Below are 14,213 nucleotides of genomic sequence, written 5' to 3' on the forward strand. Positions count from 1 at the left end.
GTTCCTTCATTCATTCAGTCGTATTTATTGAGCGCTTCCTGCGTGCAGAGCACTGGACTAAGCGCTTGGGTAGTACAAGTTGGCAACAAGTTGTGCTGAGCGCCCAGAGGGGAGGGGGCATCGTACTGAGCGCTTTGGAGCACATTCCACAGAAGCCTGGGACCCGTTCCCTACCCCCGAGAGGCTTCCGCTCTAAAGTAGTAGCCGTAATCGTAGGGCTACTTATTGAACACCCCGGCGGTGGGGTGCACTGTACGGAGCGCTCAGGAAGGTTCAACAGAAGCCTGGGACATATTCCCAGGAATATGGGAATTCCTCCTCCAGGAGGAGGAGGAAAAGGGAAGCAGCGTGGTTCAGGGGAAAGAGGCCGAGCTTTGGAGTCAGAGGTCACGGGTTCAAATCCCGGCTTCGCCAACTGTCAGCTGGGTGACGTTGGGCAAGTCACTTCACTTCTCTGGGCCTCAGTTCCCTCATCTGGAAAATAGGGATGAAGACTGTGAGCCCCGCGGGGGACAACCTGATCACCCTGTACCTCCCCAGCGCTTAGAACAGTGCTTTGCACATAGTAAGCGCTTAACAAATGCCGTCATTATTATTATTATTCCTTGCCTAAGAAACAGTGTGGCCTAGCAGTAAGAGCCCGGGCCTGGGACTCAGGTCACGGGTTCTAATTCCGGCTCCGCCACTTGTCCGCTGTGGGACCTTGGCCGAGCCGCTTCCCTTCTCTGGGCCTCAGTTCCCTCACCTGGAAAATGGGGATGAAGCCCGGGAGCCCCACGGGGGACGGGGACTGAGTCCTCCTCGATTTGCTCGGATCCACCCCAGAGCTCAGTACAGCGCCTGCCACATCGGAAGCGCTTAATAAACGCCAAAAGAGCCCGGGCTTGGGAGTCCGAGGTCGTGGGTTCAAATCCCGGCTCCGCCACTTGTCAGCTGCGTGACCTTGGGCAAGTCACTTCACTTCTCTTTGCCTCAGTTCCTTCATCTGTCAAATGGGGGTGAAGACTGCGAGCCCCCCTTGGGACAACCTGATCACCTTGTATCCTCCCCAGCGCTTAAAACAGTGCTTGGCACGTAGTAAGCGCTTAACAAAGGCCGTTATTATTGATTAATATTAACATTGTTATTACTATTAGAGTCAGCTCTTTGACTTTGGTTGTACATATTTATTACTCTATTTATTTATTTTACTTGTACATTTCTATCCTATTTATTTTATTTTTTTGGTATGTTTGGTTTTGTTCTCTGCCTCCCCCTTTTAGACTGTGAGCCCACTGTTGGGTAGGGACTGTCTCTATGTGTTGCCAATTTGTACTTCCCAAGCGCTTAGTACAGTGCTCTGCACACAGTAAGCGCTCAATAAATACGATTGATTGATTGATTGATTGATTTGAGGGCAGGCACTCCGCCTATCAACTCTGTTGCACTGGGCTCTCCCAAGGGCTCTGCTCGCGGGAGGCGCTCAGTATACAGCCCTGATGTTGTTTGGAAAAAAATAAACAGGTTCGAAAACGAGGTCGTTTCGGGGGTGAGGGAGGGAGGGGAGGCAGAGTGAAACATCAGAATAACGACCCTCGGGGTGTTTGCGAAGCGCTTACTCTATGCGGAGCACTGTGCTGAGCGCCTGGGGTTAGATCCAAGATCACCGGTGGGACCCAGTCCCTGCCTCACACGGGGCTCCCGGTCTGAGGAGGAGGGAGAACGGGGACTGAACCCCCATTTTATAGAGGAGGAAACTCGGTTATTACGTGTCGAGGAGTGTACTAGACGCCGAGGGAGAGTCCGGTTATTCAGGTCGGACCCAGTCCCCCTGCCCACATGGGGGCTCCCGGTCTACGGGGGAGAGAAATTGGGAATGGACTCGCCATTTCACAGAAGAGGAAACTGAGGCCCAGAGAGGGCAAGCGACTGACCTCGGGTCACACAGCAGGGCAGGGGATTAGAACCCAGGTCCCCTCAACTACCAGGGCCGGGCACTTTCCACTCGACTTTTAGACTGTGAGCCCACTGTTGGGTAGGGACCGTCTCTATATGTTGCCAACTTGTACTTCCCAAGCGCTTAGTACAGTGCTCTGCACATAGTAAGCGCTCAATCAATACGATTGATGATGATGATGATGACTGGGCTGCCTCTCGAAAGAGGCACCCGCATCAAGGCGTGGGATTTGCCGAGCACTTCCCGCGGGCGGAGCGCTGTACTGAACGCTTCCGGCGGGCCGAGCGCTGTGCTGAGTGCTTCCTCTATGTGGAGGGCCGTGCTGAGAGCTCCCCACGGGCAGAGCCTGTACTGAGCGCCTCCTGGGTGTGTAGCCTGGAGCGATGGCATTTGTTAAGCGCTTACTATGTGCGAAGCACTGTTCTAAGCGCTGGGGGGGGGGGGATACAAGGTGATCAGGTTGTCCCACGTGGGGCTCACAGCCTTCATCCCCATTTGATAGATGAGGTCACTGAGGCCCAGAGAAGGGAATAATAATAATAATAATAACGGCCTTCATCCCCATTTGACAGATGAGGTCACTGAGGCCCAGAGAAGGGAATAATAATAATAATAATAACGGCATTTATTAAGCGCTTACTATGTGCAAAGCACCGTTCTAAGCGCTGGGGTGGTTACAAGGCGATCGGGTTGTCCCAAGGGGACTCACAGTCTTCATCCCCATTTGACAGATGAGGTCACTGAGGCCCAGAGGAGCCAAGTGACTTGCCCAAAGTCACCCAGCTGACAAGGGGCGGAGCCGGGATTTGAACCCATGACCTTTCTTCTTCTTTTTCTTTTCTTTAACGGCATTTATTAAGCGCTTACTATGTGCAGAGCACTTTTCTAAGCGCTGGGGAATTTACAAGGCGATGAGGTTGTCCCACGGGGGGCTCACAGTCTTCATCTCCATTTTACAGATGAGGGAACTGAGGCCCAGAGAAGGGAATAATAATAATAATAATGGCATTTATTAAGCGCTTACTATGTGCAGAGCACTGTTCTAAGCGCTGGGGAATTTACAAGGTGATGAGGTTGTCCCACGGGGGGCTCCCAGTCTTCATCCCCATTTCACAGATGAGGGAACTGAGGCCCAGAGCAGTGAAGTGACTCGCCCAAAGTCACCCAGCTGACAAGGGGCGGAGCCGGGATTTGAACCCATGACCTTTCTTCTTCTTTTTCTTTTCTTTAACGGCATTTATTAAGCGCTTACTATGTGCAGAGCACTTTTCTAAGCGCTGGGGAATTTACAAGGCGATGAGGTTGTCCCACGGGGGGCTCACAGTCTTCATCTCCATTTTACAGATGAGGGAACTGAGGCCCAGAGAAGGGAATAATAATAATAATAATGGCATTTATTAAGCGCTTACTATGTGCAGAGCACTGTTCTAAGCGCTGGGGAATTTACAAGGTGATGAGGTTGTCCCACGGGGGGCTCCCAGTCTTCATCCCCATTTCACAGATGAGGGAACTGAGGCCCAGAGCAGTGAAGTGACTCGCCCAAAGTCACCCAGCTGACAAGGGGCGGAGCCGGGATTTGAACCCATGACTTTTCTTCTTCTTTTTCTTTTCTTTAATGGCATTTATTAAGCGCTTACTATGTGCAGAGCACTGCTCTAAGCGCTGGGGAATTTACAAGGCGATCAGGTTGTCCCACGGGGGGGCTCACAGTCTTCATCCCCATTTTACAGATGAGGTCACTGAGGCCCAGAGGAGCCAAGTGACTTGCCCAAAGTCGCCCAGCTGACAAGGGGCGGAGCCGGGATTTGAACCCATGACCTTTCTTCTTCTTTTTCTTTTCTTTAATGGCATTTATTAAGCGCTTACTATGTGCAGAGCACTGTTCTAAGCGCTGGGGAATTTACAAGGCGATGAGGTTGTCCCACGGGGGGCTCACAGTCTTCATCTCCATTTTACAGATGAGGGAACTGAGGCCCAGAGAAGGGAATAATAATAATAATAATGGCATTTATTAAGCGCTTACTATGTGCAGAGCACTGTTCTAAGCGCTGGGGAATTTACAAGGCGATCAGGTTGTCCCACGTGGGGCTCCCAGTCTTCATCCCCATTTTACAGATGAGGGAACTGAGGCCCAGAGCAGCGAAGTGACTTGCCCAAAGTCACCCAGCTGACAAGGGGCAGAGCCGGGATTTGAACCCATGACCTTTCTTCTTCTTTTTCTTTTCTTTAATGGCATTTATTAAGCGCTTACTATGTGCAGAGCACTGTTCTAAGCGCTGGGGAATTTACAAAGCTATCAGGTTGTCCCATGGGGGGCTCCCAGTCTTCATCCCCATTTGACAGATGAGGGAACTGAGGCCCAGAGGAGCGAAGTGACTTGCCCAAAGTCACCCAGCTGACAAGCGGCGGAGCCGGGATTTGAACCCATGACCTTTCTTCTTCTTTTTCTTTTCTTTAATGGCATTTATTAAGCGCTTACTATGTGCAGAGCACTGTTCTAAGCGCTGGGGAATTTACAAGGCGATGAGGTTGTCCCACGGGGGGCTCCCAGTCTTTATCCCCATTTGACAGATGAGGGAACTGAGGCCCAGAGCAGCGAAGTGACTTGCCCAAAGTCACCCAGCTGACAAGCGGCGGAGCCGGGATTTGAACCCATGACCTTTCTTCTTCTTTTTCTTTTCTTTAATGGCATTTATTAAGCGCTTACTATGTGCAGAGCACTGCTCTAAGCGCTGGGGAATTTACAAGGCGATGAGGTTGTCCCACGGGGGGGCTCACAGTCTTCATCCCCATTTTACAGATGAGGTCACTGAGGCCCAGAGGAGCCAAGTGACTTGCCCAAAGTCGCCCAGCTGACAAGCGGCGGAGCCGGGATTTGAACCCATGACCTTTCTTCTTCTTTTTCTTTTCTTTAATGGCATTTATTAAGCGCTTACTATGTGCAGAGCACTGCTCTAAGCGCTGGGGAATTTACAAGGCGATCAGGTTGTCCCACGGGGGGCTCACAGTCTTCATCCCCATTTTCCAGGTGAGGTAACTGAGGCCCAGAGAAGTGAAGTGACTTGCCCAAAGTCACCCAGCTGACAAGCGGAGGAGCCGGGATTTGAACCCATGACCTCTGACTCCAAAGCCCGGGCTCTTTCCCTTGAGCCACGCTGCTTCTCCGTACTGAGCGCTTCTAGTGCGTGGCCTCTGTACTGACCACTCCCTGTGTGTGGGGACTGTACTGAGTGATACCTGTGGGCGAGCACTGTACTGAGCACTTCCAGCGGGCGAAGCACTGTATTTGAGCGCTTCCTGTTGCCAGGGCGCCGTAGTGAGCGCTCCCTGAGGGCTTCCCGGGGGGCAGAGCACTGTGGGGCGGGGGGGGATCCTTGGGGTCGGGGTCTCCATGTGGGTCTCTCGGGCTATAGACTGAGCGGCCTCTCCCCGTTCCTGGGGGACAACGACACCGAGACCCTCAACAACGTCTTGGCGGCCAACTGGTATTTCGACGAGGAGACGTTCGAGCTGGTCTCCGCCGAGGCCAAGGACTTCGTCTCCCACCTCATCGTCAAGGACCAGAGGTCAGCCCAAACCCTCCGACGCCTCCCCCCCCCCCCGTTGCTATTTATTGAGCGCCTACTGAGGGCAGAGCACTGGGCTAAGCACTCGGGAGAGGACACGCGAGCCTACGGGCACGACCCTTACCCTTTGAGAAACGCACCGTCGACCCGTCACTCGGGGGTAGCGAGTGAGCACCTGCTATTCATTCAGTCGCATTTATTGAGCGCCTACCGTGGGCAGGGCGCTGTACTGAGCGCTTCCGCGCCGAGCGCGCGGAGCGAGTGATTGGGGAATTTGATAAGCGCCAACTTTCTCCCCCTTTTAGACTCTCCCCCTTTTAGACTGTGAGCCCACCGTTGGGTAGGGACCGTCTCTAGATGTTGCCAATTTGTACTTCCCAAGCGCTCAGTACAGTGCTCTGCACATAGTAAGCGCTCAATAAATACGATTGATGATGATGATGATGATGTGCACTGTGCTGAGCCCTGCGGAGAGTCCGGCGGAGCGAGAAATAATAATTGGGGAATGGGGTAGGCGCTAACTTTGTGCCGGCCACTGTACTAAACGCCCGGGGTGGATACAAGCCAGTCGGGGTTGGAGTAGATGGGATCCACACCATCAAGGAGCACTTACTGTGTGCTGAGCGCTTGGGAGAGCATGGAAAGAGCCTGGGCTTGGGAGCCATTCATTCATTCAATCGTATTTATTGAGCGCTTACTGCGGGCAGAGCACTGTACTAAGCGCTTGGGAAGTACAAGTTAGAGGTTGTGGGCTCTAATCCCAGCTCCGCCACTTAATAATAATAATAATGATGATATTTACTAAGCGCTTATGGGCTTGGGAGTCAGAGGTTGTGGGTTCTAATCCCAGCTCTGCCACTTAATAATAATAATAATAATAATAATAATAATGATATTTATTAAGCGCTTACGGGCTTGGGAGTCAGAGGTTGTGGGTTCTAATCCCAGCTCCGCCACTTAATAATAATAATAATAATAATGATGTTTACTAAGTGCTTACGGGCTTGGGAGTCAGAGGTTGTGGGCTCTAATCCCAGCTCTGCCACTTAATAATAATAATAATGATATTTACTAAGCGCTCAGGGGCTTGGGAGTCAGAGGTTGTGGGTTCTAATCCCAGCTCCGCCACTTAATAATAATAATAATGATGACATTTATTAAGCGCTTATGGGCTTGGGAGTCAGAGGTTGTGGGTTCTAATCCCAGCTCCGCCACTTAATAATAATAATAATGATGACATTTATTAAGCGCTCACGGGCTTGGGAGTCAGAGGTTGTGGGTTCTAATCCCAGCTCCGCCACTTAATAATAATAATAATGATATTTACTAAGCGCTTACGGGCTTGGGAGTCAGAGATTGTGGGTTCTAATCCCAGCTCCGCCACGTAATAATAATAATAATGATATTTACTAAGCGCTTGCGGGCTTGGGAGTCAGAGATTGTGGGCTCTAATCCCAACTCCGCCACTTAATAATAATAATAATGATATTTATTAAGCACTTAGGGGCTTGGGAGTCAGAGGTTGTGGGTTCTAATCCCAGCACCGCCACTTAATAATAATAATAATGATGACATTTATTAAGCGCTCATGGGCTTGGGAGTCAGAGGTTGTGGGTTCTAATCCCAGCTCCGCCACTTAATAATAATAATAATGATATTTACTAAGCGCTTACGGGCTTGGGAGTCAGAGGTTGTGGGTTCTAATCCCAGCTCCGCCACGTAATAATAATAATAATGATATTTACTAAGCGCTTGCGGGCTTGGGAGTCAGAGATTGTGGGCTCTAATCCCAGCTCCGCCACTTAATAATAATAATAATGATTTTTATTAAGCATTTAGGGGCTTGGGAGTCAGAGGTTGTGGGTTCTAATCCCAGCTCCGCCACTTAATAATAATAATAATGATGACATTTATTAAGCGCTTACGGGCTTGGGAGTCAGAGGTTGTGGGTTCTAATCCCAGCTCCGCCACTTAATAATAATAATAATGATGACATTTATTAAGCGCTTACGGGCTTGGGAGTCAGAGGTTGTGGGTTCTAATCCCAGCTCTGCCACTTAATAATAATAATAATGATGACATTTATTAAGCGCTCACGGTCTTGGGAGTCAGAGGTTGTGGGTTCTAATCCCAGCTCCGCCACTAAATAATAATAATGATGATATTTACTAAGCGCTTACGGCCTTGGGAGTCAGAGGTTGTGGGTTCTAATCCCAGCTCCGCCACTTAATAATAATAATAATAATGATATTTACTAAGCGCTTACGGGCTTGGGAGTCAGAGGTTGTGGGTTCTAATCCCAGCTCCGCCACTTAATAATAATAATAATGACATTTATTAAGCATTTACGGGCTTGGGAGTCAGAGGTTGTGGGTTCTAATCCCAGCTCCGCCACTTAATAATAATAATAATGATGATATTTATTAAGTGCTTACGGGCTTGGGAGTCAGAGGTTGTGGGTTCTAATCCCAGCTCTGCCACTTAATAATAATAATGATGATATTTACCAAGCGTTTACGGCCTTGGGAGTCAGAGGTTGTGGGTTCTAATCCCAGCTCCGCCACTTAATAATAATAATAATGATATTTACTAAGCGTTTACGGGCTTGGGAGTCAGAGGTTGTGGGTTCTAATCCCAGCTCCGCCACTTAATAATAATAATAATAATGATATTTACTAAGCGCTTACGGCCTTGGGAGTCAGAGGTTGTGGGTTCTAATCCCAGCTCCGCCACTTAATAATAATAATGATGATATTTACTAAGCGCTTATGGCCTTGGGAGTCAGAGGTTGTGGGTTCTAATCCGAACTCCGCCACTTAATAATAATAATAATAATAATGATATTTACTAAGCGCTTGCGGGCGTGGGAGTCAGAGGTTGTGGGTTCTAATCCCAGCTCCGCCACTTAATAATAATAATAATAATAATGAGGACATTTATTAAGCGCTCATGGGCTTGGGAGTCAGAGGTTGTGGGTTCTAATCCCAGCTCCGCCACTTAATAATAATAATAATGACATTTATTAAGCGCTTACGGGCTTGGGAGTCAGAGGTTGTGGGTTCTAATCCCAGCTCCGCCACTTAATAATAATAATGATAATGATATTTACTAAGCGCTTACGGGCTTGGGAGTCAGAGGTTGTGGGTTCTAATACCAGCTCTGCCACTTAATAATAATAATAATGATATTTACTAAGCACTTACGGGCTTGGGAGTCAGAGGTTGTGGGTTCTAATCTCAGCTCTGCCACTTAATAATAATAATAATAATAATATTTACTAAGCGCTTACGGGCTTGGGAGTCAGAGGTTGTGGGTTCTAATCCCAGCTCTGCCACTTAATAATAGTAATAATAATGATGACATTTATTAAGTGCTTATGGGCTTGGGAGTCAGAGGTTGTGGGTTCTAATCCCAGCTCCGCCACTTAATAATAATAATAATGATGGCATTTATTAAGCGCTTACTATGTGCAAAGCACTGTTCTAAGCACTGGGGAGGTTACCAGGTGATCAGGTTGTCCCACGGGGGGCTCACGGTCTTTAATCCCAATTTTCCAGATGAGGGAACTGAGGCCCAGAGAAGTGAAGTGACTTGCCCAAAGTCACACAGCTGACAATTGGCGGAGCCGGGATTTGAACCCATCACTTCACTTCTCTGTGCCTCAGTTCCCTCACCTGTCATATGGGGATGGAGTCAGTGAGCCCCACGGGGGACAACCCGATGACCCTGTATCTCCCCCAGCGCTTAGAACAGTGCTCGGCACATAGTAAGCACTTAACAAATACCATGGGTTCGAATCCCAGCTCCACCACAAGTCTGCTGAGCGACCTTGGGCAAGTCACTTAACTTCTCTGAGCCTCAGTTCCCTCATCTGTAAAAATGGGGATGAAGACTGTGAGCCCCCCCGTGGGACAACTTGATCACATTTGTAGAAGCAGCGTGGCTCAGTGGAAAGAGCCCAGGCTTTGGAGTCAGAGGCCGTGGGTTCGAATCCCGACTCGGCCACATGTCTGCTGTGTGACCTTGGGCAAATCACTTAATCAATCAATCGTATTTATTGAGCGCTTACTGTGTGCAGAGCACTGGACTAAGTGCTTGGGAACTACAAGTTGGCAACATAACTTCTCGGAGCCTCAGTTCCCTCATCTGTAAAATGGGGATTAAGACCGTGAGCCCCACGTGGGACCACTTGATCACCTTGTATCCTCACCAGCGCTTAGAACAGCGTCCTGCACATAGTAAGCGCTTAACAAATGCCATTATTATTATTATTATTATTGTATCCCCCCAGAGCCTAGAACAGTGCTTTGCACATAGTAAGCGCTTAACAAATGCCATTATTATTATTATTATTATTATATCCCCCCAGCGCCTAGAACAGTGCTTTGCACATAGTAAGCGCTTAACAAATGCCATTATTATTATTATTATTGTATCCCCCCAGCGCCTAGAGCAGTGCTTTGCACATAGTAAGCGCTTAATAAATGCCATCATTATTATTATTATCATCATTATTATTATAATTGGGAGAGCCTAATCCAACGGGATGAGGGGACACGTTCCCTGCCCACACCGAGCTGAGGACAGTCTAGAGGGCCGGGTGCAGAAATCCCCATTTTGCAGAGGAGGAAACTGAGGCCCAGAGAAGTGACTTGCCCAAGGCGCAGAGGGTGGAAGGGGGTGGGGGGCCTCCCCCAGGACCCCCAAGTGGACCACCGCCCCCCCCAACCTGTCTCTCCCATCCCCTCCCCCCCGACAGCGAGAGGATGACTGCGGCCCAGTGTCTCGAACACCCGTGGCTCAACAACTTGGCCGAGAAGGCCAGGCGCTGTAATAGACGCCTCAAATCCCAGATCTTGCTGAAGAAATACGTCATGAAGAGGCGCTGGAAGGTAGGAGGGGTCCGGGGGCTCCCCCCAGCTCGGTAATGCGGTCTGAGCAGAGCACTGCGCTGAGCGCTGGGGAGAGGCCGGTAGGGTCAACAGGCACGATTCCCACCCTCAAAGAACTGACTCAGTTTACCGTGTGCAGAGCACTGTGCTGAGCGTTGGGGAGAGTCCAGTAGAGTGAGCAGGCGTGCTTCCCACCCTCAAGGAGCTGATTCAGTCTACTGTGCGCAGAACACTGTGCTGAGCGTTGGGGAGAGTCCAGTAGAGTGAGCAGACACGCTTCCCACCCTCTAGGAGCTGACACAGTTTACCGTGTGCAGAGCACTGTGCTGGGCGTTGGGGAGAGTCCAGCAGAGTGGGCAGACATGCTTCCCATCCTGAAGGAGCTGACTCAGTTTACCGTGTGCAGAGCACTGTGCTGAGCGTTGGGGAGAGTCCAGTAGAGTGAAAAGTCACGATTCCCGCCCTCAAGGAGCTGATTCAGTCTATTGTGTGCAGAGCACTGTGCTGAGCATTGGGGAGAGTCCAGCAGAGTGGGCAGACATGCTTCCCACCCTGAAGGAGCTGACTCAGTTTACCGTGTGCAGAGCACTGTGCTGAGCGTTGGGGAGAGTCCAGCAGAGTGAAAAGGCACGATTCCCACCGTCAAGGAGCTGATTCAGTCTATTGTGTGCAGAGCACTGTGCTGAGCGTTGGGGAGAGTCCACTAGAGTGAGCAGACACGCTTCCCACCCTCAAGGAGCTGACTCGGTTTACCATGTGCAGAGCACTGTGCTGAGCGTTGGGGAGAGTCCACTAGAGTGGAAACGCACGATTCCCACCCTCAAGGAGCTGATTCAGTCTATTGTGTGCAGAGCACTGTGCTGAGTGTTGGGGAGAGTCCAGCAGAGTGAGCAGGCGTGCTTCCCACCCTCAAGGAGCTGACTCGGTTTACCACGTGCAAAGCACTGTGCTGAACGTTGGGGAGAGTCCAGCAGAGTGAAAAGGCACGATTCCCGCCCTCAAGGAGCTGATTCAGTCTATTGTGTGCAGAGCACTGTGCTGAGCATTGGGGAGAGTCCAGCAGAGTGGGCAGACATGCTTCGCACCCTGAAGGAGCTGACTCAGTTTACCGTGTGCAGAGCACTGTGCTGAGCGTTGGGGAGAGTCCAGCAGAGTGAAAAGGCACGATTTCCACCGTCAAGGAGCTGATTCAGTCTATTGTGTGCAGAGCACTGTGCTGAGCGTTGGGGAGAGTCCACTAGAGTGAGCAGACACGCTTCCCACCCTCAAGGAGCTGACTCGGTTTACCATGTGCAGAGCACTGTGCTGAGCGTTGGGGAGAGTCCACTAGAGTGGAAACGCACGATTCCCACCCTCAAGGAGCTGATTCAGTCTATTGTGTGCAGAGCACTGTGCTGAGCGTTGGGGAGAGTCCAGCAGAGTGAGCAGGTGTGCTTCCCACCCTCAAGGAGCTGACTCAGCTTACCGTGTGCAGAGCACTGTGCTGAGCGTTGGGGAGAGTCCAGCAGAGTGAAAAGGCACAATTCCCGCCCTCAAGGAGCTGATTCAGTCTATTGTGTGCAGAGCACTGTGCTGAGCGTTGGGGAGAGTCCAGCAGAGTGAGCAGGCGTGCTTCCCACCCTCAAGGAGCTGACTCAGCTTACCGTGTGCAGAGCACTGTGCTGAGCGTTGGGGAGAGTCCACTAGAGTGAGCAGACACGCTTCCCGCCCTCAAGGAGGTGACTCAGTTTACCATGTGCTGAGCGTTGGGGAGAGTCCAGTACAGTGAGCAGCCATAATCACCCCCCACCCACTCCAGGACCTGACAGTCTACTACAGTGTGCAGAGCACTGTGCTGAGTGCTGGGGGGAGTCCAGTACAGTGAACAGACACGATTCCCGCCTGCCAGGAGCTGACTCAGTTTACCGTGTGCAGAGCACTGCGCTGAGCGTTGGGGAGAGTCCAGTAGAGTGAACAGACACGATTCCCGCCCGCCAGGAGCTGACTCAGTTTACCGTGTGCAGAGCACTGCGCTGAGCGTTGGGGAGAGTCCAGTACAGTGAGCAGACACAATCCCCCCCCCCACCCCCGCACCACGCCAGGACCTGACAGTCTACTACAGTGCGCAGAGCACTGTGCTGAGCGCTGTGATGGGTGGGGAGGGTGTCACGTGGGGCAGAAGGGGGTGGCTCTGTCGCACGTGGGGGATCATGACGTCACCGTTCAGTGGACGGAGACTTCCCATGGCCCCTCCCTCAAGGTGACGTCACGATGAGCCGCTCCGCTCCCTCGCCCGGCGCGCGTGCGCGCGGTGCGGCTTCTGACGTCACCAAGATGCGGACTGGCCCCCCCCCCGCCCGGCGCGCGTTGCTACCTCTGACGTCACCGAGCGGCGGCCTGCCCCCATTCCCCGCCCCCTCACCTGGCGCGCGTGCTCGCGCGGTGCTGCCTCTGACGTCACCGAGTGGCGGCCTGCCCCAATTCCCCGCCCCCTAGTGCAACGCGCATGCGCACGGCATTGCCTCTGACGTCACCGAGCGGCAGACTGCCCCCATTCCCCGCCCCCTAGTCCAGCGCGCATGCGCGAGCTACTGCCTCTGACATCACCAAGTGGTGGCCTGCCCCCATTCCCCGCCTCCTAGTCCGGCGCGCATGCGCGCGATGCTGCCACTGACGTCACCGAGAGGCGGCCTGCCCCCAATCCCCGCCCCCTAGTCTGGCGCGCATGCGCGAGGTACTGCCTCTGACGTCACCGAGCGGCGGCATGCCCCCATTTCCCGCCTCCTCACCCGGAGCGCGTGCGCGCGGTGCTGCCTCCGACGTCACCGAGCGGCGGCCTGCCCCCATTCACCGCCCCCTCACCCGGCGCGCGTGCGCGCGGTACTGCCTCTGACGTCACCGAAAGGCGGCCTGCCCAGAGGCTACGCCCCCTCGCCCGGCACGCGTGAGCGTGGTGCTGCCTCTGACGTCACCGAGAGGCGGCCTGCCCCCATTCCCCGCCCCCTCACCTGGTGCGTGTGCGCGCGGTTTTGCCTCTGACGTCACCGAGAGGCGGCCTGCCCCTTTTCCCGCCTCCTCACCCGGCGCGCGTGCGCGCGGTGCTGCCTCTGACGTCACCGAGAGGCGGCCTGCCCCTTTTCCCGCCTCCTCACCCGGCGCGCATGCGCGCGGTGCGGCCTCTGAGGTGAGTCGGAGGAGCTCCTCCGCGGGAGGCGGCGGGTGACCCGGATGTCCCGGTTGACGCCCGTTCCTTCGTCTCCCAGAAAAACTTCATCGCCGTGAGTGCCGCCAACCGGTTCAAGAAGATCAGCAGCTCCGGCTCCCTCATGGCGCTCGGGGTCTGAGAGCGCCAGGCCGGGGAGGAGGAGGAGGAGGAGGAGGCGGTGGCGGCGGCGGCCGGATGGGGGAGACCGCTAGGGGGAGCCCTCGGGGGGGGGAGGCCTTTGGGGGCGCCCTCTAGTGGAGACCTGTGGGAGAGCCCTGTGGGGGAGCCCTGAGGTGGGACCTACTGTGGAGTCCTCCGGGGAAGCCCTGTGAGAGAAGCCCTATTGTGGAGTCCTCTGAGGGAGCTCTGTAGTGGATACCTCTGGGGGAGTCTTTTGGGGGAGCCCTGTGTGGGGGCCCTATAAGGGAGTCCTTTGGGGGCGCCCTCTAGTGGAGGCCTTTGGGGGAGTCTCATGGGGGCTCCCTCTAGTGGTGTCCTTTGGGGGAGCCCTGTAAGGGAGTCCTCTGGGGGCGCCCTCTAGTGGAGACCTTTGGGGGAGTCTCATGGGGGCGCCCCCTAGTGGTGTCCTTTGGGGGAGCCCTGTAGGGATGTCCTCTGGGGGCGCCCTCTAGTGG

At 53.0% G+C, this 14,213-nt stretch overlaps 1 protein-coding gene across 1 annotated transcript in view; it reads left to right on the plus strand.

The window, feature by feature from the left end:
* MYLK2 (myosin light chain kinase 2) overlaps nucleotides 1-13,717 on the plus strand; it is a 36,830-nt gene extending 23,113 nt beyond the window's left edge. The window contains exons 10-12 of the mRNA XM_038750063.1: nucleotides 5,350-5,502; nucleotides 10,262-10,394; nucleotides 13,637-13,717. Coding sequence (XP_038605991.1) covers nucleotides 5,350-5,502; nucleotides 10,262-10,394; nucleotides 13,637-13,717 — 367 coding nt within the window. The remainder of the gene's footprint in view (nucleotides 1-5,349; nucleotides 5,503-10,261; nucleotides 10,395-13,636) is intronic.
* Nucleotides 13,718-14,213: the final 496 nt, after the last annotated feature.

The sequence above is a fragment of the Tachyglossus aculeatus genome, chromosome 8, assembly GCF_015852505.1.
Source record: "Tachyglossus aculeatus isolate mTacAcu1 chromosome 8, mTacAcu1.pri, whole genome shotgun sequence".
In the NCBI taxonomy this organism is placed as follows: domain Eukaryota; kingdom Metazoa; phylum Chordata; class Mammalia; order Monotremata; family Tachyglossidae; genus Tachyglossus; species Tachyglossus aculeatus.